Source organism: Gracilinanus agilis, chromosome 6 (assembly GCF_016433145.1).
Source record: "Gracilinanus agilis isolate LMUSP501 chromosome 6, AgileGrace, whole genome shotgun sequence".
Taxonomy (NCBI): Eukaryota; Metazoa; Chordata; class Mammalia; order Didelphimorphia; family Didelphidae; genus Gracilinanus; species Gracilinanus agilis.
The window spans coordinates 295,109,797-295,137,466 of record NC_058135.1 but is presented as its reverse complement, the minus strand read 5'-3'; the positions used below and the strand labels follow the sequence as shown (position 1 = coordinate 295,137,466).

At 55.7% G+C, this 27,670-nt stretch overlaps 2 protein-coding genes across 2 annotated transcripts in view; both read left to right on the top strand.

The window, feature by feature from the left end:
• Positions 1 to 10,832, top strand: part of DHCR7 (7-dehydrocholesterol reductase) — a 16,401-nt gene extending 5,569 nt beyond the window's left edge. Inside the window, exons 2-7 of the mRNA XM_044680162.1 lie at positions 4,168 to 4,390; positions 4,576 to 4,663; positions 5,051 to 5,264; positions 6,317 to 6,521; positions 6,851 to 6,982; positions 8,778 to 10,832. Coding sequence (XP_044536097.1) covers positions 4,168 to 4,390; positions 4,576 to 4,663; positions 5,051 to 5,264; positions 6,317 to 6,521; positions 6,851 to 6,982; positions 8,778 to 9,242 — 1,327 coding nt within the window. The 3' untranslated portion in view covers positions 9,243 to 10,832. The remainder of the gene's footprint in view (positions 1 to 4,167; positions 4,391 to 4,575; positions 4,664 to 5,050; positions 5,265 to 6,316; positions 6,522 to 6,850; positions 6,983 to 8,777) is intronic.
• A 5,530-nt stretch (positions 10,833 to 16,362) lies between these two features.
• LOC123252825 (actin-3-like) overlaps positions 16,363 to 27,670 on the top strand; it is a 43,660-nt gene continuing 32,352 nt past the window's right edge. The window contains exon 1 of the mRNA XM_044682065.1: positions 16,363 to 16,608. Within this exon, the coding sequence (XP_044538000.1) occupies positions 16,363 to 16,608 (246 nt within the window). The remainder of the gene's footprint in view (positions 16,609 to 27,670) is intronic.

Below are 27,670 nucleotides of genomic sequence, written 5' to 3'. Positions count from 1 at the left end.
GCTCAAAGGAATAATAAACTGGAGGAATTCCATGTGAACTGGAAAGACCTCCAGGAAGTGATGCAGAGCAAAAGGAGTAGAACCAGGAGAACATTGTACACAGAGACTGATATACTGCGGTAAAATCAAATGTAATGGACTTCTGTACTGGCAACAATGCAATGACCCAGGACAATTCTGAGGGATTTATGGTAAAGAACGCTACCCACATTCAGAGAAAGAACTACAGGAGTGGAAACAGAAGAAAAGCAACTGCTTGAACACATGGGTTGAGGCGGACATGATTGGGGATGTAGACTCAAAACGACCACCCCAGTGCAACTATCAATAATATGGAAATAGGTCTTGATCAATGACACATGTTAAAACCAGTGGAAATGCACATCAGCTATGGGGGCAGGAGAGAGTCAGGGGGTGAAGGGGAAAGTAAGAGCATGAATCATGTAACCATGTTAACTTTTCTAAAAAATAAGTCTTATTAAATGTTAAAAAAAAATTGGGCATTCTTAGGAGAGGAAACTCCCTGTGCCAATTCCACGTGGCACCTTCACTAGCACGCGGTCTTCAGTGCCTTGAACCCTCAGAGTTGTGGCTTACAGTGTCTCAAGTCTTCCTGGCTCTGAGACTGGCTTTCCATTCATACCACGATGCCTTCCCTGTTCTTGTGGTCTACTACATGGGAGTGATCTCTGATAGCTTACTGACTGTCCAGTTAGTAAAGCTCACAATGGTAGCAGCTGGAGAATCACAAAGGAGGAAGCCAAAACATGGCCAGATCCCTGTATGGGACCTGCCTTCTCCCTTGGCCTCTGTGCCTCAGCCCAGGTGATCTCCTGTGTGTTCAGTGGCCTCTGTCTCTTGGACCTCTGCTCTTTCAGGGTCAGCTCAGTGCTACCTCCTCCAGGAAGCCTGTCCAGATGCCTTCCACCCTTTATAGGGTGGGAGATATGTGGTGTGAGAGGAACCTCCAAGAGGCAGATCTGGCAATACCCTGGAGTGAGCACAATCAGGCTGCAAAGATGGAGCTGGAGGCTGCAGAATCTGGAGAGATAAGAGGGAGTCCCTGGAGCTTCTTGAGGATGGAAGGCTCAGCATTGAAGGCTGGAATGTGATGGGGTATCCCAGGGCCCAGACCCACTCAAAGGGCAAACAAGCTCTCTCCCTGCCAGCCCTTGGACATTTCAGCATCCTGAGAAAGTGCCTGGAGAGGGTTTAGAGGGCTTTGCCTCCCACATAGGACAGGGCTAGAAGAGAAGCCAAGGTGGGGCAGAGGGCTTCAGCTCTCCCCGGGCCTCCTAGCTTTGAGCCTCAGTCAAGCCCACCTGCCCAGATGCTTCAGCTGCACAGGAAGGGCCACGACTTCCAGAAGACAGAAGAGAGCCCTGGCAGCCCTCCGTCCCCAGCCCATCTGAGGTCTCTGTCATGGGCCACATCCAGGAAAGGTCACCCTCGTTTGCAGCAGGTCACTGTGTTAGCCTGCCCTCCCCAGGAGGAGAAGGGGGGGAGGTGCAGAAGGGGCCCAGGGCCAGCTGGCTGGGCCCATGAGCAGAAGGTGGAAAGCCTGGGGAGAAGCAGAGGCTGGGACTTGTAAAAATGGGTCCAGTTAGCAATGGTATCACAGCAGGAATCAAGCTGCAAGCCCTAGCAGGGGGGAGGGGAGCGAGTAGATGGAATTCTTTCTCCTCTCCCTCCTTGGCAATTGCTAGCTCCGATAACTATTATAACAGAATCCCTTTCTGACCAAGAATGGAGGCTATTTTGATGTAGCTATCACAGGGCTAAATTGGCAGATCGAATGGAAATAATCCCACAGTATTTGCAATTTCCCATGTTGGAAGTTTATTCCTTAAACCCAAGATAGATCAAGTGCTCAGGATGACTTCAAAGAACTTTCTGGAACTCTGGATTACAGCTATATCAGAGTCTGTCTGGATAGAGATTTGGCTTAGGTAATGTGTGAATTGGGTTTGTAAAGCCTGAAAATATAATGCCTCACACCTCGCAGTCCTAACAAGAGGAGGGATCATTTCTAGGATTGAGGGTGAGGTAAAACTATCTAATATCTTCAGGATGCTGTCAGAAATGGGGGGGGGAGGGGAAGGGGGTGTGCAGCTGGGTGGCTCAGTGGATGGAGAGCCAGGCCTAGAGTTGGGAATTCCTAGGTTCAAATCTGGCCTCAGACACTTACCAGCTGTGTGACCCTGGGCAAGTCACTTCACCCCCATTGTCTAGCCCTTACCACTCTTCTGCCTTGGAGCCAATACTCGGTATTGACTCCCAAGACGAAGGTGAGGGTTTAAAAAAAGAAAAGAAATAGCCATCCCCCCTGGCGGGGAAAGCCTCTGAATAAAACGATTCCCCTAACTCCCTCACAATCCAACCTTCCTCTTAAATCTAATATTATCAAGTTCTAGATGGTGAAGGTAGTCTTGATTGAAGATCTGTATTACTTAGAGATTGGCTGGGATGCTGCATGTAAGGTATTACCACGGTGCTCACAGCCTGGTTATAGTCCGTATGGAGTATTCAGCAAAGGAATGCGCTGCACCCTGAGGGTAGAGATGAGCTAGCTGAGAAGAAGCAATTCGTACCCCTTTTGAGCCACCCAGCCCCCCCAAAGAGTGAGTTTGCCAAGCTGGGTGTCCTGCTTTTATACCCACATTCCTAACTGCCCCAACTGCCCCCTCCTGGAGTTCTGGCGGGTACCGTTCAGCCCACTTAAGATCACGCACGTTACAGACTTCCAGCATCTCGGCTGAGCGGTGCGCCAGCGGCCAGGCCATTCCTTCGCTGAGGGCCGGAGCCCAAACACAGGAGGAGACCGACTTTTACACAGCAAAAACGGACCAATCAGAGCAGTCAGTTCAAAGGAATCCATCGGACATTGGCTCACCTGATTCTGAGTTGGAGGGAGTCGGGAGGCGAGAGAGGACTGAGTTCAGGAGGAGGCAGCCCGCTCCCCTCCGGGATCCGCAGGTCAGAGGAACCGGGAACGATACCTGCATGGTTGGCTTCAGAGAAGACATTTGGGTGCTCGGAGAAAACTCCCTCCGTCGGCTGTGGGATTTCTGGCCACCACAGCCCAGGGCCTTGGTGAGGGCTCTCTACACGGCACGTTTCCTAGCCGGGGCAGAGCTGGGTTCAAATGATGTTGCGAGATTTCTTCCCGATTCCCACCAGTGAATACACCTCTCACAGGACAGGACTTGTCACTGAATGAGAAAGGGATTGGAGCAGGGCTGGCGTGGCTCACTCCTCCCTCTCTCCCAGTTTTTCACCATCTCCCCCTTCGGTTTGGGGGTGCCCACACCCCCACGGACCACTTCTCTGCAGACCAGACCTACGAAGGTTGTTCATATCATCGTCGGCGCCGTTCTAGAAATCAGATTCCAGGTCAGCCTGGGTGGGGGAGAAGCGAGACGGAGGGTCTTCGGGGCAGCCAAGAAAACCTCGCAGCAACACCGCGACAGTCAAGCTCGTCCGTGATGGCTCCCATCGATTACCCAGCCATGGTCTCTATCTAATCGGCACAGCGCGAGGCCCAGGAGGTCATCCGTCCCTCGATCCCTTCTCTGGACATCTGGGAAGCGGCTTTGCTCCCAGCTCTGAAAGGGTTCAGCTTCTCTCCTTCCAAATCTCTCGTGGAGGGTCCCGCATTAAGATCTTCCAGGAGGAGGCATCTGGGGAACTCAGTGGATGGAGAGACGGCAGGTCCTGGGTTCAAACGTGACCTCAGACACTTCGTCGCTGCGTGACCCTGGGCAAGTCACTTCACCCCCACGACCTAGCCCCTCGGATCCACTGCTTAGTATGGATCCTAAGACAGAAGGCGAGGATTTACATAGCTACACAAGGACAGTTCCCGGAGTTTTTGCCTCAGTTAGCAAGGCTTGCCTCGTCCCAACTTAGGACTGAATACTATTAGCTTCTTCCTGTTGTCCTCACGGGGACGTTTCCTTTATCCTTTTCTTAGAAATGGAAACTCCGCGCTGTGGGGGTCGTGACGCCTGTTCACGTGCCAGTGACCTCTTTAAGCCCTCTCGTCCACATTCGGAGTCCAGCATGCTCGAGGCGGGACGATCCGATAGTGCCGGGCTTGGAGGGGGTCACGGGTGGCGCTTCCTCCCGCCCCGTGGCGCCCCTCAAGCCCGCCTCCTTCTCTCGCAGGGAGGTGGACTGGTTCTCCTTGGCCAGCGTCGTCTTCTTGCTGGCGTTCGCCCCCCTCATCGTGTATTACTTCATCATGTCCTGTGACCAGTACAGCTGCTCCCTCACGGCGCCCGTGCTGGACATCCTGACCGGGAAGTCGAGCCTCCTGGACATCTGGGCCCACACGCCGGGGGTGACGGCCGGAGCGGCTCGGATCTACGTCGCCTGGGTCACCTTTCAGGTGGGCCTCGTGCCGCGATGCCCACTCCTCCCCTTGTGACAGGGAGCCGGGGCACGTTCCGGTGCCAGGGGGCAGTTCAGAGCCTGGCATTTCCCAGTTGGGATCCCCTTGGCACGAGGCAGGGTGGATGGAGCCAACCCCAAGGTTTCTCCCCGCCCCCAGCACCAGTAACCCTCTTGTTTTAGGTGGTTTTATACATGATTCCTGACTTTTGCCACAAATTTCTGCCTGGCTACGTGGGAAGCGTTCAAGAAGGGGCTGTCACCCCTGCAGGTAACTGCTATGTGCCAGGCCAGAGAACAGCCAGAGTCCCTGCCCCCTCGGGGCTGCCCAGAGAGCGGGCACTTCCCTCAATCGCCCACAGAGTGCTCGTGGCAAGCTCATCTCTGGGGAGCCCTTTGCCACTTGAGTATCGGGGCATTCCTATAAAGTCACAGGGTGGCAGGGTGGGTGCCCGGCTCTATAAAAAGGGGCACAGGAGCCTAGAAAGGGACCACCCGTTAGTGGCACATGCCAGCCCTCTGCCCTGTGGCACCTCCAGGATGGCAGACTCAGTCTTGCCTGGGTCGGAGCCCTAGGAAGAAGCAGAGGAAGCCCCCCTCCATCGCTTATCCGCTGGGCTGCCCACTCACCCGCCCGGCCTCCTCTCCTCCTCCTCAGGCATCATCAACAAGTATGAGATCAACGGCCTTCAGGCCTGGCTCATCACCCACCTCCTGTGGTTCGCCAATGCCCATTACCTTCACTGGTTCTCTCCCACCATCATTTTTGACAACTGGATCCCGCTGCTGTGGTGCGCCAACATCCTCGGCTACGCCGTGTCCACGTTCGTGATGATCAAAGGCTACCTGTTCCCCACCAACGCCAAAGACTGGTACGTCCCACAGCGGCGCCCCGGGCACCCTCGGGCCTCCTGGGGGGGGGAGCCCCAGATACTGTGGGTGCCCTTTGGGTTCTGACCATCTGCTTCACCCAAGCCCTGAGGTTACCTGCCTCAGTCAGCAGAGCGGCCCCGGGAAGACCTCCCAAGCCATCCCAGGGTGGCTCAGGGGAGCACATGCTGGGTTTGGGGTCCCAGGACCTGGGTTCGAGTCCTACTTCTGCCCACTTAAGATCTGCGCCCCTCAGACAAGGTGCATCTTCTCCTTTATAAAGAGAGATTGGGCGGCCTCCAAGGTCCCTCGCAGCTTTAAATCTCAGCTCCTGTGAGGAGCAGTATTGGGGGGTGTAGGATCAACTGCGACCTCGGTCTTCCCACCTGGAAATGAGGGCAATAAACCCTAAAATCTTAGAACGTCCAAGCCAGGAAGAGCCTGGAACGTGGGGCTGGGAAGCCTCATGGAGCAGACTTGTTAAGGAGCGATGCACCCGGCCAGGTCCTGGGCACCCACAGACAGAAGGGAGACGGTCTCTGCCCCACCCCCCACTGGGGAGATACACTAGGGAGGGGACACACCCGTAATCCACACTCACACCCTCAGAGCTGTGCCTGTGGAAAACAGGGCGCCGGTTCCTCTGGGTGCTCTGGTTTGGAGGGGCTGGGTGGAACCCCGACAAATGGGGTGGGGAGGTCAGGAAAGGCGGGGGTGGGGGAGAGGTCACGATGGGCTGAGATCTGTAGGGAACCTCCAGGCAGAGACGCTCAGGGCCTGCCTGGGGGTCCTGTGGACAGAGATGTGGCCCAGTGGCCTCCTGGGAGCTCTGGGAGAAGAGACACAGCTTGGTGCCCATTTGGGGGTCCTGTGAGCAGAGACAGAGCCCCGCGTCTGCCTTGGGGTTCTGGGGCAGAGGCGTGGCTCACTGACTGCCTGGGGGTCCTATGTGCAGACGTGGCTCGGTGCCCATTTGGGGGTTCTGGGGGCAGAGGCGTGGCTCGGGGCCTGCTGGGGGGCCCCCAGTCACCTCGGGCCCTTCCTGCCCCCTCAGCAAGTTCACGGGCAACTTCTTCTACAACTACATGATGGGTGTGGAGTTTAACCCGCGCATAGGGAAGTGGTTCGACTTCAAACTCTTCTTCAACGGCCGCCCCGGGATCGTCGCCTGGACGCTCATCAACCTGTCCTTCGCAGCCAAGCAGCGGGAGCTCTACGGCTCTGTGACCAATTCCATGGTCTTGGTCAACGTCCTGCAGGTCAGTGGGTGCCCCGAGTGCCTGCCCGTGCTGGTCCTCTGCTCTTCCCGCCTGGGGGCTCCCCAGGGCACACTGGAGGGGGGCAGGGATCTTCTCCGGGCTCTGCACCCCCGTGGTCGGTGCCAGGCTCCCCAAAATGTCTTCTCCAGGCTCTGCCCCCCCCCGTGGTTGGCATCTGGGCTCCCCAGGGCATACTGAGGGGGGGCAGGGATCTTCTCCAGACTCTGCCCCCCCAGTCGGTGCCAGGCTCCTGGGGACACACGTTGGGGGGATCTCCTCCGGGCTCTGCGCCACCCCCAGTGGGCTTCCCCGAGCCCTCTGTCTTCCAGGCTCTCTACGTGGTGGACTTCTTTTGGAACGAGACCTGGTACCTGAAGACCATCGACATCTGCCACGACCACTTCGGCTGGTACCTGGGCTGGGGCGACTGCGTCTGGCTGCCTTACCTGTACACCCTCCAGGTAAGGCGTGGAGGTGGCGTGGTGCCCCCTGCCCCGTGCGTGGCCCATAGGAGGCTCAGTAACTATTGTCCGGGGCAGCCGGGTGACCCTAAGCGAGTCCCTTGCCCACTGCCCAGCCTGGAGCCCGGGCACAGGACGGACGTGCTCGGGGCAACAAGGCCCACAGCAGGCACAACGGCCCGTCCCAATCACTGACAGACATTTCCCCGCTGCCCGGGCACAGCTGCCTCCTGCGCCCTCGCCCCGAGCGCCCGGGAAGGCCGTGGCACCCCTCATTTTACAAAGAGAAAGAGAAGGACCTGAGCAGGGGCGGGCAAGTACAACAGTGCCTGCCTGGAATGGGGCATGTTTCAGTTGGCACAACACGGCCTGGCACGCCCCGTCCTGGGCACACGCCCTGAGTCACACTAAACTGGGCAAGGTCCAAGCCGGGATCTGAGCCCAGAGCTGTCCAGACTCCGAGCAGGGGCTTTGTGGGGCCCCCTGCCAGGGAGGAAACGGCAGAACCAGATTCTGCTCTCGGCCCTTCGGCCTCCCCCATCCTGGGGGCCCTGCTTTAGGGACAGGCTGGCAGCACAGTGAAGGGTGGCTCGTGGGTAGAGAGCCAGGCCTGGAGTCAGGAGGTCCCGAGTTCAAATTTTAGCCGCAGAAGCTGCCTAGCTGAGTGACCCTGAGTGTGCATGCTCAGAGGCCATGGGCAGCTCAGTGCGTCTCCTTGAGCCTCAGTTTCCTCACTTGTGAAGTGGGGGTTCTGCTATGCAGGAGCATTATTGGGGTGCTCCTCCGGCTTCCTGGGGCCTGGCAGGCTGGCCTTGGTTGGGGCAATGCTGAGGTCTGTATGCTGTGCACAGGTGCCCCTCAGGATGCCCTGCGGGCTGTATCTGTCCCTGGCCCTCCTGGCGCTTCTCCTGGGTCTTGGGATGGCCCAGTGTACCCGGGCCGCATCACAGGGGCAGCAACTGAGGCCAACTCTGCGGTGCCTGGTCTGGAGTGCCCACTGTGCCCGCTCAGCAATGCCCTCTGCCCACTCTGGGGTGCCCCCTCTGCAGTGCCCTCTGCCCACTCTGGGGTGCCCCCTCTGCAGTGCCCTCTGCCCACTCTGGGGTGCCTCCTCTGCAGTGCCCTCTGCCCACTCTGGGGTGCCCTCTCTGTAGTGCCCTCTGCCCGCTCTGGGGTGCCTCCTCTGCAGTGCCCTCTGCCCACTCTGGGGTGCCCCCTCTGCAGTGCCCTCTGCCCACTCTGGGGTGCCCCCTCTGCAGTGCCCTCTGCCCACTCTGGGGTGCCCCCTCTGTAGTGCCCTCTGCCCGCTCTGGGGTGCCTCCTCTGCACTGCCCTCTGCCCACTCTGGAGTGCCCCCTCTGCAGTGCCCTCTGCCCACTCTGGAGTGCCCCCTCTGCAGTGCCCTCTGCCCACTCTGGGATGCCTCCTCTGCACTGCCCTCTACCCACTCTGGGGTGCCCACTCTGGGGTGCCCCCTCTGCAGTGCCCTCTGCCTGCTCTGGGGTGCCCCTTCTGCACTGCCCTCTACCCACTCTGGGGTGCCCACTCTGGGGTGCCCCCTCTGCAGTGCCCTCTGCCTGCTCTGGGGTGCCCCTTCTGCACTGCCCTCTACCCACTCTGGGGTGCCTCCTCTGCAGTGCCCTCTGCCCGCTCTGGGGTGCCCCCTCTGCAGTGCCCTCTGCCCGCTCTGGGGTGCCTCCTCTGCAGTGCCCTCTGCCCACTCTGGGGTGCCCCCTCTGCAGTGCCCTCTGCCCGCTCTGGGGTGCCCACTCTGCCCTCTGGCTTCTCCTCGCAGGGCCTGTACTTGGTCTACCATCCGGTGCAGCTGTCGGCGCCGCACGCGCTGGGGGTCCTGCTGCTGGGCCTGGGGGGCTACTACGTGTTCCGGGAGGCCAACCGCCAGAAGGACACGTTCCGCAAGACGGACGGGAACTGCCTGGTGTGGGGCCGGAAGCCGCGCTACATCGAGTGCTCGTATGTGTCGGCGGACGGCCGGCGGCACCGCAGCAAGCTGCTGGTGTCGGGCTTCTGGGGCCTGGCGCGCCACTTCAACTACACGGGCGACCTGATGGGCAGCCTGGCCTACTGCCTGGCCTGCGGCGGCTCCCACGTCCTCCCCTACTTCTACGTCGTCTACATGACCGTCCTGCTCGTCCACCGCTGCCTGCGCGACGAGGACCGCTGCTCCCGCAAGTACGGCCGCGACTGGGAGCGCTACACGGCCGCCGTGCCCAACCGCCTGCTGCCCGGCCTCTTCTGAGAGCCCTCCGTCCGGCCCGGCCCCCGCGGCCGGCCTCCTCGGCCCCCACGCGGGCAGCCGGGCTTCTCGGTTACCTTTAAGAACTGGATGGGAGAACAGGAGGCCGGGGCCGGGGAAGCCGGGGGAAGATGCTCCCCCGAGGGTGGGGGGTGCCTCCAGCCTCCCCGGGGGACCCCTCTCCAGGCAGCGGCCACATTCTCGGCCTCCCTGCCTCGTCTTCCATCACAGGCCTTGGCACCTCGGCTGAGGCTTCTTACACGGCTGCCGTCTAGTGGTCAATCGGTGACTGACTCACATTGGCACCCACCTGCGTGCTGGACGTACAGGAAGGGTGGACGACCGCCCTGACCCTCGAGGATCTCCGTCCAGTGGGGAGTCAGGGTGAAGTTATTGGAGGAAGACCAGGAGGGGCTTCCTGTAGGAGGAGGCTCTCAGCCACGATTGGGGGAAGCTGGGGAGACCTGGTGATGCAGAGCTTTGTGGGGGAAGCCGGGCCCAGGGCGGCAGGGGAAAGATCAGCGTCGTGGGCAGACCTGGGCTCGGGCCATCGGTGTGGACGCTGGGGGAGGACAGGCCGGAGGGGGGGACCCTGGAGGAAGGGACCCCACTAGCAGGCCCTGCTGGGTTGGAGGAGAGGCTGGTGCAGAGAGCCTCTGTGAGAAGCGTCCCGAGGTCGGGCCGGGGGAAAGGGGGCCCTCAGGACGCTGGAGTCCCAGGCAGAACCAGCACTAGAGACGGGGAGGTCCTGGGTTCCAATGTGGACTCTAAGACAGAAGGCAAAGGGCTAAGAAAAGGCTGTGGCACACAGCGGAGCTCCACCTGGCCCGGGAAGGGAGAGAGAGGTCAGGGCTGGACAGAGAACGGCCTGACTGAGAGCCTCTATCGCTGGCAGAATGCTTGGCCTTGAGGTCCCGATGATGCGAGTGCGAGTCGTGCCTCTGGCATAGACGGGTCAGAAACAAGGCGCCGGTGGTACTTCTCAGTGTGTCGGGATGCCGTCCGCCTCGCTGGAGAGAGCCGAGGCCCCCCTCACTGGTGAAACTGCAGGTCTGGACCCTCCCCGGACCCGGCGCCCTCCCAGCCGTCAGAGATGCTGCTGACTTCATGCCTGTCCTGAGCCGGTGCCTCGGAGTGGTCCCCACTGGCTCGGGGCCCAGCACCCCACTCACACAGTGCCTTTGGAGACGGGGGGCGTCTAATGAATGCCTCGCCCCCCTCTGCCACCCAGGTGCTGCCCACCTGCCAGGGGGCTTCTTTAGGGCCATCCTAACGCTCCCCCCAAGCCTCCACCCTCAACATCCTGGACACCCCGGGGTGCTCCATCACCCACAGGGTGCTGACCAGCACTGAGCACACTGGGGCCATCTCTGTGGTCCCGGCCTCCCTGCAGGGTGCCCACCTGTGAGGTTTCTAAACCCAAAGGGGGCCCCCCTCATTCTTGGGGGGCCTTCCTGCTCCAGCCAGCCTGAGGCCCTCCTCCTGGACTGGCGGTGCCCGGCGGGCGGGCGGGCGGGCAGGGACGCGTCTCTCCTCTCGGTGTCTGGGCTTCGAGCCTTCCCTCTCCGCCAACAATAAATGTTAAATAACTGATCTGGCATCTGCCGCGTCTGCTTCCACCCAGGCTCTGGCCTGCCCTGTTTGGTCTCCCGGCGGCCGCCCTTCCCTGTTGCTTCTCTTGTAGCCTCCTTCCCCTCCTCCTGACTTTAGCCCATGTCAGTGGGTAGACGCTGGCCCTGGGGCAGGGAGGCGAGTTCAAATCCAGCCTCAGACGCTTTCTAGCCACATCCCCCGTTTGCCTCGGTTTCATCATTTATAAAATGGGTTAAATATGGGCACCCTCGGGAGGCTCCGACAAGCCAAGATGTGGACAGTGCTGGGCGCACAGTGGGGCCACAACAAGGCAGCCACTTCGGCCTGGGTGCTCGGCAGGTAAAAAGGCTGTCGAGGGGGCATCGATAAGTCATTCTTAAGCCAAAAGACGGCTGGGTCTGGCGGGCCCCACGTCCTCCCTAGCAGCTGGTGGGGCCGTGGTTAGAGCTCCTGGTCAGCGAAGCCTCCTCGCCCTGCTGGCCTCCGTGAATACCGGTCCCTCTTAGCGCTGCTGCGAGGATTAAAGGGCGCGAGTCTGGTCAAAGGTGTCGGGGCAGCGACCGCACACAGTAGGTGCAACATAAACGCCTCCATCGACTGCCCCGATGGAAGCCCCGCCTGGCTCACAAAGCCTCTCCCACCCGCGTGGCACCGCCTGGGCCCTTCTCGTCGTGTGTTCGGAGGAGGAGGAGTGGCGAGACGGTGGTAGTAGCGGCAGCGGTCAGTGGTAGTTGGGGCAGCGGTCGGTGGTAGTTGGGGCAGCGGTCGGTGGTAGTAGGGGCAGTGGTCGGAACTGGCTAGTAGTGCGGGCGGCGGAAGGAGGAAGAGGAGCCCAGCAGAACCAGGAGCCGCAGGTCCCTCTCACGCCCTGGACCTCGTCTACACTGCCCGCCCCTTCCTCTTCTGAAGCCAAGCGTTGGTCCCACTCCCGGCCTTCCCCCGCCCCCCATTCTCACAGTCCCAGGAGGCTTCCCAGAGGAAGGCTGAAGCTGGGGAGTCCGAGGCCCCCCTTGGTCCTCGGGAGGGAGGCTTTCGGAGGTGTCTGCAGGCGAGCAGTGCGTCGCCCACACTCCCTGGCATGGGAGCCTTTAACTTTTCCCAGCCTCAGTTTCTTCATCTGCTAAACGGGGCAATCATGGCAGACCTCCAGTCCTGTGTCAACACTGGCCATTGTGAAATGAGGAGGCGGCGGAGGCGGATGGAAGAAGATCCGGCAGGTGGTGAAGCGGCCGAAAGGCGGCAGAACAAGGCCAAAGGCATGGGCTGGCTTCGGCCTCAACGAGCCTTGGCCGGACTCTCCCCGGGAGCGGGCACGAGGGGGAGCGAGGCGCGCTCGGAGGGCGGCCGGCCGGCCCCAGCTTCTCTGGAGCTTTCGAGGACGGGCTGCTCGGTAGGTGCCAAGGCCAGAGCGGGGCGGCCTCCCACCCGCTTGGCAGGATTAGGGAGCTGACCTCCGGCCCGGCCAGACCCAGACCTGTTGGCTTCGGTTTGGCATCGCAGTTTAGGGAGGACGTGAGGAGCTGGAGTGTTCCGAGGAGGAGAAACAAGATGGCGACCATCTCAGAGGAAGTGAACCAGCCAGGAGGAGGGGCTTCCAGGGGCGGGAGGAAGGCCACCACACAGGGCCGCCACCTTTGGGTTGGGGTTCGGTTTCTGGTTTTGAACCCCTCACCTTCCCTCTTGGGATCCCTCCGGGCCATTGGTTCCAAGGCAGAAGAGCAGTAAGGGCTGTGCAGTGGTGGTTAAATGACTTGCCCAGGGTCACACAGCTGGGAAGTGTCCGAGACTTGAACCCAGGACCTCCTGCCTCTGAGCCTGACCCCTGCTTGGCCCCAGAGGGAATCCCTGGGAATGACAAATTTTGACTCAATGACAGGAAAGCTCCCTAACATCCAGGGCTCGGGAGTGGAATGGGTGCCTGGGAGGCCGTGGGCTCCCTTCGCTGGGGGTGGGGGGGGCGGGGGGGTGTCTCTTCCCAGGCAGGCCTCCAAGTTCCCTTCCGTGTCTGGGATCCTCCTGTGCTGAGGAGGCTCACTGCTCCCCTGGGTCTCTTGGCCACCCAGCCAGGAATTGCTGCGGGAATCAGTCAGGCAAGGCAGGGTGTCAGGAACTTAATAAGCTCCCCCCGCCGTGCCCGGCACTGTGCTAAAGGCTGGGGATGTGCACCCAAGGTGTAGGGGGACAACCACTCCCTGCCTCCAAAGACTCGCTAACCGGCGGGAAGGGAAGACGCCTTAGAGAAGTGGCACAAACCTCCAAACAACGCTCTGGCCCCAAGGCTGAGGGGCAGCTGCTCAGTCGAGGGCATTCTAGTGGAGGCGGGCACCCAGGGGAGACACCCTTCCCTTCGCTGGCAGTCAGTGCCCTTTAGATGGCTGCTTTGAGCCAGGGAGCCAATGGACATTCCTCAAACCCAAGGAACCGCCCTGCCATAGGTCCAAGCTGGGGACCTGAAAGGCAGGATGGCTCAGTGCATATAGCCCTGGGCATAGAGGCCCAGAGCAGACACCTAAGATGGAGAACCCTGGGCGCATCACTTGGATCCTCAGTTTCCTTATCTGTAAAATTGGAATGACAATGATGATAGCATTTGGAGAACATCTCTTGTCCTTTGGTCCTCTTGTTAGCTCCATTTTACAGATGAGAAAATCGAGGGGGAAAGAGAGAAAGAGATTTTCTCAGTCATACCACGAAGACAGTGTCAGAGGAAGGATCTCCCTGACTGTCATTGCAGACCCCTGGCTGCCTTCCAGCAATGGCTCCATCCTCCCAGGGGCATTGGCAGCTGGAGCTTGTTCCTGAGCCTCCTCTGGGGCAGTCTGGCTGCCAGGCTCCTAATCCCCTGCCCTGCATCACCTCTGCCCCAGGAGTTACTTACTTAAGCCAGCCCATTCCAGGGCCGCTAAAACAAGGCACTTTGTCTTCAACCTTCGCCTAGCTGGAGGCCAGCCTTGGAGCAGTGCCAAAGACCTGCTTTTGTAGGATAGGAAGCTTGGGGGCGTGGCAGTGTCTGCGCAGTTGAAGGAGCAGGAGCACAGCCAGAGATTCAGATGGTATTCACAGAGGCTGTCCTAGTGCCATCTGCTGACTTCTTTATTTATACCTTTTCTTATGGTTACATACAGGCTTGGTATGGATATTCCATAACCAACGTACGTCAAAAATGGAGATTGTGAACAAGTCATACACCAACCTTGTTACCAACAACTTTGTTACTAACAACTTTTTTTTTTCAACCCTCACCTTCCATCTTGGAGTCAATACTGTGTATTGTCTCATAGGTGGAAGAGCGGTAAGGGTAGGCCATGGGGGTCAAGTGACTTGCCCAGGGTCACCCAGCTGGGAAGTGTCTGAGGCCAGATTTGAACCTAGGAATTCCCGTCTCTAGGCCTGACTCTCCATCCCACTGAGCCACCCAGCTGCTCCCACTAACAACTTTTCAAGGTGTGTTTACTTATCTCCTTGGCTTTGGGGTGGAGAAACCAGTCCAGTCAGTGGAATGGGATGTACCAACACTTGAGGCCAATTTCTCCATTTAGCATCCTTTGTTAACTATTGAATCAGGGAGGGGGGAAACTTGGAGACTGTTCTGGTCTGTTTTTGCAGGCACCTGTGTATGAGAATCTAAGTTAGAGTTTTTAAACCTTTAACACTAACTCACTATATGCTGGTTTGTTGTGAAGTGACTTCTAGGGGAATTTCTGTATTATAACATCTAAGGGTGGGATTTATTTAGGGGTTTACAAGAAGTCTGCTAAACATCACGAGCTTGATGGCTTCCCACAGAGCAACCCCAGAGAATGGCTAGTGTCGCTCTCTGGCATCCTGGGACAGGAAGGAGCCAGATCTCCGGCCTCAGGACAGGACACCGAAGAGGAGGCGGTGGCACAGGGCTTCCTGGCCTTCAAGGAGCTTCTAGGAGAGAAGCTAGAGAAGGGCATCACCCCATGAGGCCTGAGCTCCAGGGGTGGGGCTGTGTGCAGTGTGACCCTGCAAGCCCTTGTTATTTCTGCCAACAGGAAGTGCCTCCAGGAGGAGCGGGAAGAGATGCACCTGAGCTCCTTGCCTTGGGCCAGTGCCTGGAGTCCAAAGACAGTAGAGGCTTCTATGGGGGAGGGGAGCCTAAAGTGGTGGAGGGGAGACCCTGTTTGTTCCTACGTTGGGCCAGTGGGATGTTCAAGGTGCTCCCTAAAAGGAGGGGCATCACCTCATCCTCACTAACACTCACAGAGCACTTACTGTGTGTCCGCGCTTTACAATGAACTCATTTGTGCTCACAATCACCCTTGAAGGGAGATGCTGTTATTATCCCTATTTTACAGTTGAGGAAACTGAGGCAGACAGGTTAAGTGCCTTGCCCAGCATCCCTTAGCTAAGTGTCTGAGGTCAGATTTGAACTCCGGTCTTCCTGACTCTAGGCTCCTCTTTGTGCATGGGGCCCCCTAGCTGTCTTTCAGAAGGAAGGGGCCAAATTGGGGGTGGGGGCCCTAAATGCTACCCTGCAGAGGAGATCTTCATCACCTGTTGTCTAAATTATTTCCTGGTTGGCCTTCCTAACAGCCAGAACTGCTTCCCACTACAAATTGGGTTTCTGGACCAGAGCTTCTGAGTAGGTTCCCCCCCCCCCAATAAACTCCTGTGAATCCCCATTACCTCTGTTCACTGCCCTTCTCTGACCCTTCCAGCCTCCTTACACTGTTTTCCTTTCTACATAATGCCATTCAGTGAGGTGAGCCTCCTTGCTGTTTCTCGAACCCCAGACTCCATCACACTGCTCGTTCTGGCCCTCTCTTCTTCCCCACTTGCATGTTTCCCTGCCACCTTCTCTTGGGTGGAAGTGGGATGCGGCAGTCCCCTATGAGAGTTGGGGCTGGACCAAGAGGCCCCCGTCCATCTGTCCCCTGGTTAGACCTCCTCCGAGACTCATTGAACCAGAGAGCCCTGAGGAGGCGCTGGGCACCTTTGGGCTGGAGATGGCGTATGTGCAGCAAGAGATCCGCCTTTGGGGTTATCGTGCGGGGCAGGGGTGCCACGTGTCCTTCTGAGCCCCAGCGTTTTCTCTCACTGGCTTGTTTGTCACCCACCAGCCTCCTGTCCCCAGATGATTCCTCATCGTTTTTCTTAAACCCTTACTTCTGACCTAGAATCCATACTAAGTATTGGTTCCAAGGCAGAAGAGCAGTAGACTAGGCAGTGAGGGTTAAGTGACTTGCCCAGGGTCACACAGCTAAGAAGTGTCTGAGATTGGATTCGAACCCAGGACCTCCCAGGCTCTAGGCCTGGCTCTCCATCCGCTGAGCCACCACCCTCTCCCAGCTGTTGTTAACAAATCACTTGGACATCATAAAGGCAGGAGCCATTTATTGAACAAAGCTTGCATTGTGATATCAAGGAAATGCATCATCAGCCAGGGACCCCAGCAGGGCCAGCAATAGCCTCTGCCTCCTCCCAGCCCCCCAGGGGTTAAAGGTTGGGGGAATCCAGCCATCCTGGCCCCAGCCCTTCAGTCCATCCAGAGAAGCTGGACACAATGGGCAAATTGCTCTCCCAGCATCACCGGAATCCAGAGGCTGCCAGCTCGGGGAGCCGCTGCTGCTTGATGCAAGAACTCGGCTCTGAACAGGACCTCTGCTCCGACCCCGGGAGACCTCCGAGGGCATCGGCCCCCTCCACAGGCAGGAGCTCCGACAGCTGGCACCAGGGTTTGGACTATATGGATGACTTTGACTCATCGGGACAGGACTGCAGTTCTACCAAGCTGCTCTGCGCCTCCGAGGTAAGGGAAAGAGGAGAGGCGCCTCCTTCTCGGCCCTCCTCTGCCCTTTCTGCCTCTTGGGGAGGGGGTCCTGGCTGCACTCCGGGGACGCTTAGAGGGAAGCTAGAGCCCACGGCCACCGGCCTGACTCCAGACTAAATGGCCCCCGTGCTGGGGGCAAATGAGGGAGATGCATTCATTGGGGGGTGAGCCAGCCCTTCCCAGCTCTGACCCTCCAGGCTCTGGCCTTCTGGGCTCCAAGGGCCTCCCGTCTTTGGGATCTCAAGCCCTCCCGGCTCTGGCAACCTCTGCTCTGCGTGCCGCGGCTCCTCCCAGCTTGGATGTCCCACATTCCCGGTCCAAAGGTCCCATCCATCTCTGGCAATCCCTATCCAAGATCCCGTCCTGCAGTTAAGACCTGAGCCACCAGAGGGCAGTGGCGCGCTGGAGGAAAAGGCAACGCTATCTGACGCTGGGAATTCTTTATTCCTATTTTACGTCCTGGAGAATCCGAGAGATCGCATGTTCTGCCGTCACACTGACGCACGCACGTATTGTTCTGTGTCGTCACAGCACCTCTTTTATCTCTCTACGCGGGTACTTTGCTATATGGTGTATCTGTAAGACTCCCTGGAAAGCGCTCGGACCCGCAGTGCCCCGGTGCCTGACGGGACCCCTGAGGAGGGGGAAGGGCAGCCCCTACCGCGGCAGCTCTCTAGGGTCCCCGCCGAGAAGGCCAGGCGCACGTGCTTCCTAGCCCTTCTGGCCTTCGCTCTTCGCCAAGACTCCTGCTGTCGTCTGAGGGCCCTATTTGAACCCGGCTTCCAGTCCCATCTCGGGGCCGGCCCTCTCTGCCTCTAAGTCCCAGCCACGGCGCCGGCCACCATTGGCCGGAGGTGTCCCCTTCCCGCGGGAGATCTCGGCTCAACCCTTGTGCCCCCCGGGAGGGAGGCAGCGCTGTCCCCATTTTGCAGATAAGGAAACTGAGGCTGGGGAGGGGGCGGCCATGGCGCCAGTAAACACTAGACACTCCCAGCGCCCTGTTCACTGAAAGGAGTCCATCATCCAATAAGCATTTATTGAGCACCTACTGTGTGCTTAAGGTTAGGTAGTTCCCCAGGGGAGAGTAGAAAGGTAGGAACGAATCTCCAAGCCAGATGAGGCCGTGGAAGGTGGACTGCAGGGAGGAGAGACTAGATCCCCCTCCCCCCCAAGCAGGCCATTACACGGACCAGGGGAGGAGGGGAGAGAAGAGAACACGTGTAAGAGGGCAAAAGGCAAAAGCCACAGGCCTGGGCACATCGGCGAGGGTGGGGGAGGAAAGGAGAGGAATGGCGGCAGCCAGGCAGTGAACTGGAGCCAGTGCTGGCCCCAGAGTCAGGAAGAGCTGGGTTCAAATCTAGCTTTCCACACCGGCTGTGTGACCTTGGGTGGGTCACTTGATCACTCTGCTTCCTCCGCTGTAAAATGGGGATAGACAGAGCCCTCCGCCTCCCGAAACTGGTGTGAGAATCGAAGGGGGAAGTGACAGCCGGTGCTGAACTAGGTCAGGAGCCTGGCCCGTGACTAGGGGCGGCGCGTGCCCCGAACCTTGGCCTGGGGAGGTTTGAAGAGGGGGGAGGCCACGAATAAAATAATAGCACTGGGGCAGCGAAGCAGCACGGTGGGCAAAGTGCCAGGCCTGGCATCAGGAAGACCCGGGTTCAAATCTGGCCTCTGACATGTTCAGTCTCATGGGCCGAGGCAGGGAGAGAAACGGAGAACCCGACTCCGGCCAGAGTTAGGCCATGGGGTTGGTCAGGGCGCCGAAGCCCTCAGTGACCCTCTGCGTCCTCCTCAACAAGTGGCCCTCCCAGCTCTGACCACCCGCCAGGCCAGTTCACCATGGACAGCTCCAGCCGTTAGGCAGATGTGATGTCTTTAGGTCAAACCAAAATCCGGGCAGAACAAGGCTGGCTCTTGCCCATCCCAAACTTGAAGGCAGTCAGCGTGTGGGGTGAATCGACCCCATTTCCTTTGACTGACGCCCCAAGGCCCTCCTGCTGCCCTCCGGGGTTGCCCTCCCCAGGACAGGAGGCAGCAGCACCCCTTCCTCCCTAGGCCTGGGCCTGCTCAGAGGGGCTCAGGGGCACTGAGAAATCTAACTTGGGGGGCAGCTGGGTAGTTCAGTGGATGGAAAGGCAGACCTAGAGAGGAGAGGGGAGGTCCTGGGTTCAAATGTGACCTCGGACACTTCCCAGCTGGGTGACCCTGGGCAAGTCACTAACCCTGGCCTAGGCCTGACCGCTCTTCTGCCTGGGAAGCCAGCGACAGGCCGGATTCTAAGGCGGAAGGTGGGGAGTTAAAAAAGAGAAGAAAAGACAAATCTAACGTGCGGCCTTTCTTGTTTGCTTCCTGCGTTTAGAATCTGAAGCAAGACCTTCCGCTCCCCCAGAACCACCCCGGGGACGGCCCCAGCTACCCGAGACTTCCAAAGATATGGAGGAGGAATTGACCCCCTTAAAGCCAGCAGCGCCAAAGTCGCTGTCCGAGCGGCTTCCTGGGCAACGCTGTGGGAAAGCGGCTTGGAAACGGCTGGCCTTGGCCAAAGTAGCAAGCAGAAGTGAAGGGGATGGTGGGAGCACCTTTTTCTGAGGCAGAACATTAAAAACTTTCTGATTTAGAGGAACGAAACTCTGTGCAGTGAGTGAAGGCCCGGGGGGGGGGGGGGGGGGGGCCCGGCTCCGGCCCCCCTCCCCCAGACCGCTGCCCGGCCCTTCCTGCAGGTCTTCCGGGATGGGCACAGCAAGGCGCCGGCTCCGTTCTGGCTGCATTACACGAGGGAGGGGAGCCAGGCCACGACCATCTTTTGTAAACCTCCTTGACCTGGGGGAGGTGAGCGCCGTCTAGGGCTGGCCCAGCCCGGCACCCACTGTCGCCCCTCCCTGGGGAGATGTAGCCGGGCAGAGGCAGCCAGAACAGAGTCTGTGGCCGCTACTCGGATCCTCGGAGAGATGCGGGGCTTCGGCAGCCCTGGGGTTCCCTCGCACAGCCTGGCACACGCGTCCCCGCCGCGCCTGCCCACCCTGCGTAGGCCTCGTCCAGACCCTCCCAAAATCCTGCCGCGGGGGCTCCGCCCCACGCGCTGGAGGTCTTCCTGGCTTTCTCTTGGCTCTCCGGGGCGCCCTGGTCCGCCCGTTGTCCCCGCGATGGGCCACCTTTCTTGTGTTTCTGCAGTTCTTCGATGGCATCCCGGTCTCTGCCTTTCTCCAGCGTTCCTCCTGCCTCGGGCACTGCCCGCCCTTCTCCCTCCCCCTCCCGGCGCTGTTCACCTTTGAGCTCTCCCCAGGCAACGACGCTCCTTAACCCGGGAAGGCGGACCTCGGCTTGCCTGGGAAGCTCGGCGTCCCTAAAAGAGCTCCGTCATTCCCTGCGGGCACCGGACAAAGGCTAGGAGGGGGGAGCCGCGAGCTGGAATCCGAGGCAGAGAGGAGCGCTGCAGCTCCTCGGCTTGGGGAAGAGGCAGGCTGGGCGGCCTGGCCAAGCCCCGGCCCAGCCGCCGCGTCCTCCTCTCTCCTCTCCATCTCCCGCTCCAGACGCGCTGCTGACCCGTGCCGGCTAGACCTGGCCCTGCCCGCCTCCCAGAGCGTCCCGGCTCCACGGAGCTGGCCCAGGGCCCCCTGCTCCCAGCCGGGGAGAAGGACGCCCGGCCCACCCTTTCTCCAGAGGAGCCTTCGCCGCCAGCAATTCCCGGGACCATGAAGGCTGCTTCTGCTCTGCGGGAGAGCCTCGTCCCTTCGCTCCTTTCACAGACACGATGGCCGGCCGTGCAGTAGACCCTGGAGAAGCAAGGCCAAACCTGCCCTCCTGGAGCTCACGTTCTGGGGGGACCCAGGGGTGCCCATAGACGAGAGGCCCTGAAGTCAGGAGCGAGATGGAGCTGAGCTCGGGGTCTGGGAGAGCCCCGTTCACATCCTGGCTGTGTGACCCTGGGTAAGTCACTTGGCCTTTGGGTTTCAACGGCCCAGGGAGTTGTGAAGACCAACTAAGGCAAGAAGGTATAACGTGCTTTGCGTACCTCAAAGCGCTAGATCCATGCTAGCTCTTATTAATATATATGCAGAGGGCAGCTAGGTGGTGCAGTGGTTAGAGTGCTGGGCTTGGAATGGGGAAGACTCGTCTTTGTGAATTTGAATCTGACCTGACACTCACTGTCATTCATATTTATATTAGTTGCATAGATAACTTTTGTTTATCATATGCCTATAGAAATTATATTTGTTATAAGTCTGTATTATTGTTCATGTTTATTATGTTAGTCACATTTTTTGTTGTTCATATTTATTATAACTATATATGTTGTTATTTATACTTACTTTATTCTGTGACTGCAATAGAAATGCGAGTCTCAGCTGTCATCTCACTGTCAACATCATCTGAATCACCTAGAGCTGGGATGGCGAACCTCAGGCACACAGAGCCCTCCCTTTAGTGCACACATCTCTGGGATCATAAGCCTTCTTATCATTTCTTGCATGCACACTTTCCTTCCTTGGCAATATTAGGCGACTCTCCTTCAGCCATCATTCTTCCATGGCCCCTTGGATAACCCAGACTTTTGATTCCTCTGGAGAGCCCTGTGCTCCAGGACTTTCTCCAGTATCGATAAGGGAGATTGGTTGAGACTCTAGTCCAGGCCACCAAGACTAGCTAGCTCTGCTCACCTCACTCCTGATTCAACTCCCGCTCCAGACTTCTTCCTCACTTAGCTACTCTTCCCCCAATTTCCTCTTTTCTGAGGTCCTTCCTCATTAAAAAGTAAGCTCTTTGAGGGTAGAAATTGTCTCATTTGCTTCTATTTGTATTTACAACTCTTAGCACATGTGGTAGTGCCTACCCCATAAAAAACAAAACACTTAATCAAGGTCCTATCTATGGATCTCTCTGTCTCTGTCTCTCTCTTTTTCTCTCTGTCTCCATCTGTTTCTCTGTCTGTCTCTGTCTCTCTTTGTCTCTCTCTGTCTCCATCTGTCTCTCTGTTACTCTCTTTGTCTCTCTCTGTGTCCATCTCTGTTTCTCTGTCTCTGTCTCTCCATCTCCTCTGTCTTTTTGTCTCTGTCTCCATCTCTGTCTCTATCTTTGTTTCACTCTCTCTCTCTCTCTATCTCTCTCTATCTCTCTGTCTCCATCTGTTTCTCTGTCTCTCTTTGTCTCTCTGTCTCCATCTGTCTCTCTCTGTCTCCATCTCTGTCTCTATCTTTGTTTCTCTCTGTCTCTCTGACTATCTCTTTCTATCTCTCTGTCTCCATCTGTTTCTCTGTCTTTCTTTGTCTCTTTGTCTCTCTCTGTCTCTATCTTTGTTTCTCTCTCTCTCTCTCTCTCTCTCTCTCTCTCTCTCTCTCTCTTTCTCTCTCTCTCTCTGTCCTCCATCTGTTTCTCTGCCTCTGCCTCTGTTACTCTCTCTGTCTCTCTCTGTGTCCATCTCTATTTCTCTGCCTCTGTCTCTCCATCTCCCTCTCTGTCTTTTTGTCTCTGTCTCCATCTCTATCTCTCTCTATCTCTGTTTCTCTCTCTGTCTCTGTCTCTCTCATCAGGTGCAGCTCATGTTGGAGGAAGAGCCCTTTGAATCAGCTCGCATTGTCTCTTGAATTCAGAAAAGAAGCAGTGCCAGATTGGTTCAGCACCAAAGCTCACTGAGTGCTTGAAAACATGAATATTAATACCGAAGTGTAATAATACACATTAGCTAGAATTGCCCTTAAGTATCCACCCAGCTAGCAAAGATGCTGACAATTGAAAACACTCATTGTTAGAAAGACTCAACTGACTCACTTACTGCAGAGAACTGATTCAACCATTCTGCAAAGCATCAGCCAAAATAAAAATCATCAAACTATCCATTCCAATTGGCCCAGAAATCGCATCTCCGTAGCTATATCCCAAGGAAGTTACCGTTAGTCAGAGAAGATCCATCAGTACAAAAACCTCACTCCGGTTTTGTACAAAGTGACTTCATTGGTAAATGATTTCAACATGGAGAGGCACAAGAAGTAATCCTGAAAAGAATTCTGTAAGGGGCACCGTGATCCTTTTCAAGAGTTGGTCTAGGTAGGGGCAGCTGGGTAGCTCAGTGGATGGAGAGTCAGGCCAAGAGACAGGAGGTCCTGGGTTCAAATCTGGCCTCAGACACTTCCCAGCTGTGTGACCCTGGGCAAGTCACTTGACCCCCATGGCCCACCCTTACCACTCTTTCACCTAGGAGCCAATACACAGACGTTAAGGGTTTAAAAAAATTAAAAAAAAAAAAGAGTTGGTCTAGGTTGCAACCCATTTCCTATGCCTTTTAGGTAGGCTTCTGGCTTTTCAGGAGCATGTGTGGACTTGAATTTCTAAAATGATGGCCTCTAAAATGCAAGGGGAGAAGAAACAAATGAAAGTCAAAAGAACGAGCCAGCTCTCCTACAAGAACAGCTGATCGAGATCCTGGCTCTCTTCCCGCCTGGCAGATGATTCTTTCAGGACAAAGAGGCAAAGACTATAATCAGAAGGCAAGAGACAGCAAATAATGAAATCAAGTGGAGATGCTGGCTCCGGGATGTGCCAGCCAGAGTTCTTGGCCAGGAAACTGATGACTGCCAATTACATGGGATGCTCAGAAGAAGAGACCAGAACTGTCCTCTGGAGGGGCAAAGCAGCACAATTATGTCATCATTGTGAAAAGCAAATGGATTCAATTGACTTCAATGTGCATTTATTGTTGGATTGTCCCAAAGCAATCATGAAAAAGTAAAGAAAAAATCATCAGTCCTTAGACTGAAAACGTCTTAGAAGAAATTACCCAAGCAAAAGGCAGCTAGGAACAACAGTCCCCCGAAAAGAGAACAAGCTAATCGTACTGCACTGTCGTGCTCGTTTCCTTCAAGAACAGAGTCGAGAGAATAAGTGTTGAAATTCTTGCCATTTTAAGAGATCGCTGGCATCTCTTTGGGCACCAGCTCCTATCACTGCAGGGCACAAGCCTTCCAGCCTTCTCGTCCTGTGATATTGCACTATTTCTTTCCAGGTTTCCAGAGAGGAGCCATCTAAGTTGCTGAAAGAGGTCCCTTGCAGGAACACTTAACGGCCCCTGAACCTCTGTGATGCTTCACTCTTGCTATGCGATCAACCCACCTCCTTGGACCACTCGATCCTTGTTTTTTCAAAAAATTAACTTAAAAGTATTAGAGGCTCCCATGAATTTAAAAACGAACTCAGGAAACTAAATGGTGCAAGTGCAAAGCGCCAGGCCTTTTAGAAGAGGGATCCATCTTCGGAGGTTAATTAATGGCTCAAAGAACAAGTGCTTATTGAGTGGCCACTAAGTGCCTCTAGTCTAGGTAGAGAATGCAGAGGCAGAAATGAAACATCCTGTCCTCAAGTATCTCACACTCCATCAATATGTCTGGAACCCTGGACTCTGGAATTCTGGGATATGCTGAATGTCAGGCATGGACAAGTAGGGAATTGTCTTCTCTCAGAAAGATCCTCTGCACTAAAAAAAAAAAAATAGCCTCCTGCCAGCTTCCCCAAAGTGTGCAAGTCCCTTTGACACATTTATGCTTCAGTTCCTTTCTACCATCCAATGGCCTTCTTCCTTTGATGAGGCTTCCATTTCTTCATCTGACCCCATTTTCACCAGTGCCAGCCACCTGTGGCTTTGAGTTTAACACATATTTCTTGCATTAAGAATTGTAAATCCAGACTTCTAGGTCGTGGTCCTGTACAAATGAGGCTCCTCTTGGATTTGACCAGAGACCCAGAACACGTGTGTTTTTTATGTTCTCAGTTCCATGGACTAGCCTAATTCTGGGGGCTGACACCAACCTTACTGTCTTCTTAAGAATGACTTGGGTTTCAAAGAACTCTTGTGACCTGCTCTACTTTCATTAACTATTGTGACTGCACGGATGCTGCCTTATTGTGCCTTTGTCCTTTTGGACTTTAAAATAGAGATGATGGATCCGGCCCTGTTGTAACTTTCTAAGAAGAGGCAGAAAGTAGACTCAGCAGAACCTGGCCAAAATTGTATTTGTGATTTTATTTTATTTTAAACTCTTAACTTCTGTGTATCGGCTCCTTGGTGGAAGAGTGGTGAGGGTGGGCAATGGGGGTCAAGTGACTTGCCCAGGGTCACACAGCTGGGAAGTGTCTGAGGCTGGATTTGAACCCAGGACCTCCTGTCTCTAGGCCTGGCTCTCCATCCACTGAGCTATCCAGCTGCCTCCCCCTGCATTCTTTTACATTCCATCTTAGACTCAATACTAAATATTGATTCCAAGAAGAAGAGCAATAAGGGCTAGGCAACTGGGGTTAGGTGACTTGCCCAGGGTCACCCAGCTGGGAAGTGTCTGAGGTCAAATTTGAACCCAGGATCTCCCATCTCTAGGCCTGACTCTCAATCCACTGAGCTACCCAGCTGCCCCCTATATTTGTGATTTTAATCAAGGGCAATGAATCATTTTTAAAGATGGTTCCTTCAATTCGATTCAATTCAATAAGCATCTATTAAACACCTATGAAGTTCCAGGCCTTGTTCTAGGCTCCACTGAGAAAGAGAGGAAAAACAAAATGGCCCCTGGCCTTTAGGAATGTAGATCCGACTGGAATGTCAGTAACACACTGGATATTTCCAGCGATTCTTAATGAAATAGATCCAGTGTAGAACTTTCTGTAGAGACCAGAGCTGACTAGATGTTGAATCCCAAGAGTTAGGAGGTCATTACGAAGAACAGTTGATTTAACTGTGAATTGGCAATGGAGACAACCCCAGAGGGCTTAGCTTGTAAACGTTGGGAATCATGGCCTGCCTTCTTTTGTGATAGTCCACAGTAGCCTCTGGCCCTCTTTGAGTGGAGCCTTCAGAGAGAAGGCTTCATCTATGTTCACTGTTATGGTGGTTCTCAGCTGTGGTCAAAAACTGCCTGTGAGGAATGGATGCAGAGTGACAGGAGAACCAGGAGAACATCGTACACAGAGACGGGCACACGGTGGCACCATCGAATGTAATGGACTTTGCTACTAGCAGCAACGCAGTGACCCAGGACAATCCTGAGGGACTTCGGAGGAAGAAAACTAGCCACATCCAGAGGAAGAACTGTGGGAGCGGAAAATCAGAAGAAAAACAACTGCTTGATCTCATGGGTTGATGCGGATATGATTGGGGATGTCGACTCTAAACGATCACCCTAGTGCAGATATCAATAATATAAAAATAGGTCTTGATCAATGACACATGTAAAAGCCAGTGGAATTTCTCATTGGCTAGGGGGAAAGGGATGGAAGGAGGGGAGGGAAAAAGCATGAATCATGGAACCATGGGAAAATATTCTAAATCAATTAAATAAAATTTTTCAAAGTACAACCCCCCCCCAAAACCTGCCTGTGACCAGCTAACAAATACCACATTAAAAATACTCTTTTCTGCAGCATAAGCAACTTCTTATGACTGTACGAGGTGACAGCTGCCTCCCTATGTTCATTTACTCACTGCATTAGCCAAACATTAGCTAATGCCTCCTGTACGTCACATCCTGCGGGCACCTAGGGATTGGGGGGAAACGCAGTAAGTGTGGGATTCGATTGCAGGAGCCCTGGGTTAACTATCCATGCTTGGCCAACACTGACCCTTTGCCTCTCTGAGCCTCAGTTTCTTCATCTATAAGAAGAACAAGCAGAATGGGATGCTCTCCACGTTTCCTTCCATCTCCATGATTTGTAGCTCTTCCTCTTGGGGATCCTCACTGTCAAGCATAGGGAAGAGACTGACTCAAACTCCAATAAACTATGTTACATGATGAGGGCATCAGATCTGGGTCTCTGGGTTTGCTTTCTTTTATTCTTTGTTAACAAGGGAGTGTTTCATTGGGGTTGGGGGGGAGGTTCCATCGGAAACCACAGTGATGGTAAATCAAAACAAAATCAGGTATGTTCATTTGAAAAAGCTGAGAGGGTATTGTAGAGGGGGAAAACCAAGGTAGGGCCCTGGAACATGGAGAACCAAAGCGTTTGGGCCACATGTTTAAACATTTCAGTGAACTCAGGAGAGGACAAAGCTGATCTCCAGGCTAAAACCGTCCTTCAGTGTTCTTTGAGACTCACATGAACGAGGCTTTCGGGGATACCAAGGGCTCCACTATTCTGGTGTAACCCCTTCCTCCCCTTGTCCCAGGCCCTGGCCTGGCCCCTCCAGAGCTGGTGGTGGGCCCCAGGGACGGGAACTGAGCCCTTAGCTTGCCCCTGAATGGCTTCATTGCCCCCTCACGCATTCCCTCCTTCACCTCTTTTGGTCCCTCTGTATCCTCCCCTACAAGACGCAGCTTTTACTTCTATCAATTTTCTAAGCTAAAGTGTAACCCAAGAGATTGTGTAAGTCTCTTCAGTAGGGCTGGTTCTCTGTCCAGTACGTAACGCTGCCTCTCACTGTACGACAGCAGCTCGCTCGTACCAAGGTTTGATGAACTGGCAACATTTGCTAGCTGCAACAGACCTGAAGAGAGCAGGAAGGGAGCAAAATCAATAACCACCAAGCCTCCAGGAGATGTGGCAACATTCATACAGTAAGTAAATAGTCCACGTGCTTTCTTCAGAGCAGAACCCTTCAGGTCCTGGCCACCTACTTGCTCTATTTTTGGCACCACCCGAAGGAACTGGATATTTGGCTTCCCAGCCCATCATGCATGAGAAGCTGCAAACCACTCCTCACAAGAATGACTTACTTTTCCAGGGTATTTTAAAGCTTCCAAAGCTTTCCTCTTTCAGGCATTTCTTTCTCTTTATTGCTAGTGTCTTCCCTCCAATACTGTCTCCAATTTATCCTTATATATCTTATTCATGTACAGTTAGTTGCTTATTGCCTCTCCCAGTAGACTGGGAGCTACTTGAGGGAAGAGACTGTTGAAGACTGTTGAAGAAGAAAGAAAGGAAGGAGAGGAGAGAAAGAGAGAAAGGAAGAAAGGAAGGAAGGAAGGAAGAAACAAAGAAACAAAGAAAGAGAGAGAGAGGAAAGAAAGAAAGAGAGAGAGGAAAGAAAGAAAGAGAGAGAGAGGAAAGAAAGAAAGAGAGAGAG